Here is a 3,523-nt window from a genome sequence, read left to right as displayed (position 1 = left end):
ACAAGTAGAGAAATAGATTGAAACACATGGACCATTCAGTTAAGTGATCCTGAGTTTTAAACCTAATCTCTAATGAGATATTAGGAATCACGACTTTTCATCATTATGTCCGTGACGCAATGGTTGATTCTGTTCGGCAGAATCACCTTTTTCCTACTTGAATCTACTTTAAATGAACGTACACAAAATCTCCTAGTGAGATACAAGGGTGTCTTATTGATTTCGTTTTATAGAGTGGGTCCTTGCCCTTTAAAGGAAAATTAGAAGATCAATTAATTTGATTTTACTACCATTTGGAACACTGGATTTAAATCATTCTTACATATAATCAATTTTCCAGTGTTCAAAAATATAAACACGAATAAATTATCTATCTCATTGAGCTATGCTCATGTTCAGACAAAGAACAGAAATGCAAATAAAGATTGAAACTTATTCATGTATAACAATTAGGATACGCCCACGCATTTAGGTAAGATAGAAGGGCTATATATTGTAGCGCTTTGGCCCAGCGCACCAGTTCTATTTATACTTATTTACTAAAACGATCAAACTGCACCATCTTGAAACTAAACACCTGGCGTGTGTCAAGAGAAAAAAAATCAACAAGAACAAGAAAGAACTCCGAGGAGATATTTACGATATTTAATCCGCGTAAAAAGCAGACAAGTAACAAAACTGGTAAAATAAGAGGCTGAACTGAAGTAGGCTCTATCTTACGTAAACCAGTTTTCACAAAAACCTGAAAAAGGAACTTGGGTAAACGACATACTGCTGTATACCCTCGCGAGCAATTCCCAGAAGAAGAAGCTACTGCAAGCGGCCGATACGCCGTGCCGGTTCACCATCCTCCTACGAAGAGGATAAGAAGAAGTTAATAGCAGCAAGTGGGCGATACGTCTTACCGTCACACCTGGTTCACCATCTCTATGGACGAAGAGGACAACCACGCAGCCGCCACAACAAAAAAGTAAGCATTTAATTTATATAAATTCGTGAATTTGTAAAAGTGCGATTCTTCAAGTGAAAAGTATTAGAAAAATTAAGAGTAGAACGAGAATTGTAAAGCGTGCGTAACATAGATATCTATTTCTCGTAAAGACAGATAAGATAGCAAACCTGGCTTTCGACGTGTACAGGAAGGGCACATCCGTAGATTACGATACCTAAACTAGTGACTTTGACTCGACGGACGTGTTAGATGAATTCAGGACACCCTTCAGAACCGCAACAATGGCATCTCCAGCATCCTCTCCTACTCCTCCGACAATAGAACAGATGCTACTAACCATCTTAGCTAAGATGAATAGTTACGAAATTAGAATGAGTTTTAATGACAAGAGAAATGGAAAGTAGGGTGGACGAAATCAGAAATCTAGCGGGCCGAGTCGGATTAAGAAGCCAGGTGCAAGCAGATAAGGAGGATCCGGAACTAACTTCAGACGAAAAAGAAAGAAATAGTATCAATCAAAATCGAGAACCTAGTCGTCCTACAGAGATAACTAGTCACCCTTGCGGCTCTAGGCTATACGTGAATCCCAAAATCCAAGAGCCTATCAATCAAAATAATGAAGTACCTAATAACATTGTCCGGCCTACGCCCTCCGCGAATCCTGCAATCCAAGATCCCAGCGTTTATAACAGAGAAGCACCTAACCGACCTATTGGGGCTATGCCCCACGCGAACCCTCAAAACGTAGGACCTGTCTATCAGAATAGGGAAGTATTCAGTCACCCCGTCCGCCCTATGCTTCCTATAAACTTTCAACATGACGGTACTATTTAAGCCAAGGATATTATACGTACTATTAAACCATTGAACAGGCAGGATAACGTAGAGACAGAAGATTTTATCCAAATGGTAAAAAAGTTGAAAAGCGGTGTAGGCAACCCGATCGCTTATTAGACTTTGTGATAGCCGAAAAAAATTCTAGGAAACGCGGAAAGATCTGTCTGATTTACGACCATCAACAAGGACCCACGGAAACGGACCAGCATTTCAACCTTAGGTTTCGGCGGGGAGTAAATAAGCCTAAATATGGGGTTCAAAATAAAAATTATGGACTAATGGAAAGAAAATCAGCGATCAAAATCGGAGAGAACGAATGTTTAAAGAGATATTTATTGAACCTTAAACGCGAGATAAAGCTGCACGTAAAAGCTCAAAAGCCCGGTAATGTAGCAGGAGCGCAAAATAATGTGATAGAAATGGAGATGTGGCTGCGAGAAGCTCAACCAACAAGAACACGGACAGAATTCAGAGCTCGGACGCGACAAGGCACCGTTACAGACAATTCAAAACGGATGTTATTTTAGATTACTACATCTATTACTATACCTCAACTATTTTAATCAAAAATATATTTTCCACGTAGTTCACATATACTTCCCATTACCCGAGGAAGGTATAATAGGAATACCTTTTCTCATAAATTCCCAAAGGTACGCCATCATCCCAAGATTTTTAAAACTCGAAAAGGTGAAACTACCAGTACACACCGATGGAACCTATATTCCTGGGAGAACCGCAAAGGTGATCAGCATCCAGCTAGAATCCATCTTAGATACAGACGTTTCGATCGGAGAAGGCGAGAATGTACCGTCTGGAGTTTACAGAATACAAAATGGGAAATTACAGGTACATTTCCTTAATTATTCCGATAGGGTGATAAGAGTGACTATAGCCAGCTACGAACCCATTGATAGGATAATAATAATCTCAGAACAAGAAATAGAGAATATTGAAAAGACTGCCAACCCAAAAATTCTAAATTTATTAGAGAAAATCCGGATGTACTATGTGGAGTCAGAACTAGCCGACCCCATTTGGCGATTAATTTCCCAGTACACCGATTTATACAGCTTAAATGAAGATCCCATACCTTGCAAGAGTTTAACAGAACATAAGATAATATTAAAATCAGCTAAAATTGTTAATATAAAAGCTTAGCGATCACCAGAAAGCCAGAAGATTTTTCTAAAAGAAGAGGTGGCCTCTTTAATCCAGCAAGGCATAATAAGGCCTTCCAGCTCACCTTTCAATTCACCGATATGGGTTGTACCCAAGAAAGGTGGAAAATTACGAATGGTTACGGACTACTGGGGAGTAAACCTCGATACCGATCAGGATGCCTACCCTTTATCTGTAATAGATGACATTTTAGATCATGTGGTTCAATCAAAATTCTTTTCTACATTCGATCTTTTATGAGTGTTTCATCCAATCCCTATCAAGGAAGAATCTAAAAAGTATACAGCTTTATCCACAAAAGATGGAGATTTTGAATTCAACAGGATGCCTCTTGCTTTGAAAAACGCTCCGGCTACTTTTCGGCGTAAGATAGATCAAGCCTTACGAGGACTTGTTTGAAAGCACTGTTTTGTATACCTAGATGACATGGTCATCTTTGGACAAACCATTAAAGAAAACAACCGGAATTTAATGTTACCACTGCCAGTCTATGTTGAAAGAACGTAGCTTACAAAGATTAACGACATGGTAGCTGACATTAACAACTGGAAA

The 3,523-nt window shown here is 39.2% G+C and overlaps 1 protein-coding gene across 1 annotated transcript; it reads left to right on the top strand.

Moving 5' to 3' along the window:
- Positions 1-1,345: 1,345 nt before the first annotated feature.
- LOC117171160 lies at positions 1,346-1,786 on the top strand. The gene has a single exon (XM_033358217.1). It carries the CDS (start codon positions 1,346-1,348, stop codon positions 1,784-1,786), a length of 441 nt encoding a protein of 146 aa, XP_033214108.1.
- The last annotated feature ends 1,737 nt before the right edge of the window (positions 1,787-3,523 follow it).

Source organism: Belonocnema kinseyi, chromosome 4, assembly GCF_010883055.1.
Source record: "Belonocnema kinseyi isolate 2016_QV_RU_SX_M_011 chromosome 4, B_treatae_v1, whole genome shotgun sequence".
NCBI lineage: Eukaryota > Metazoa > Arthropoda > Insecta > Hymenoptera > Cynipidae > Belonocnema > Belonocnema kinseyi.
Note: the sequence above shows the minus strand (reverse complement) of the source record. Positions and strands in the feature narration are given on the sequence as shown.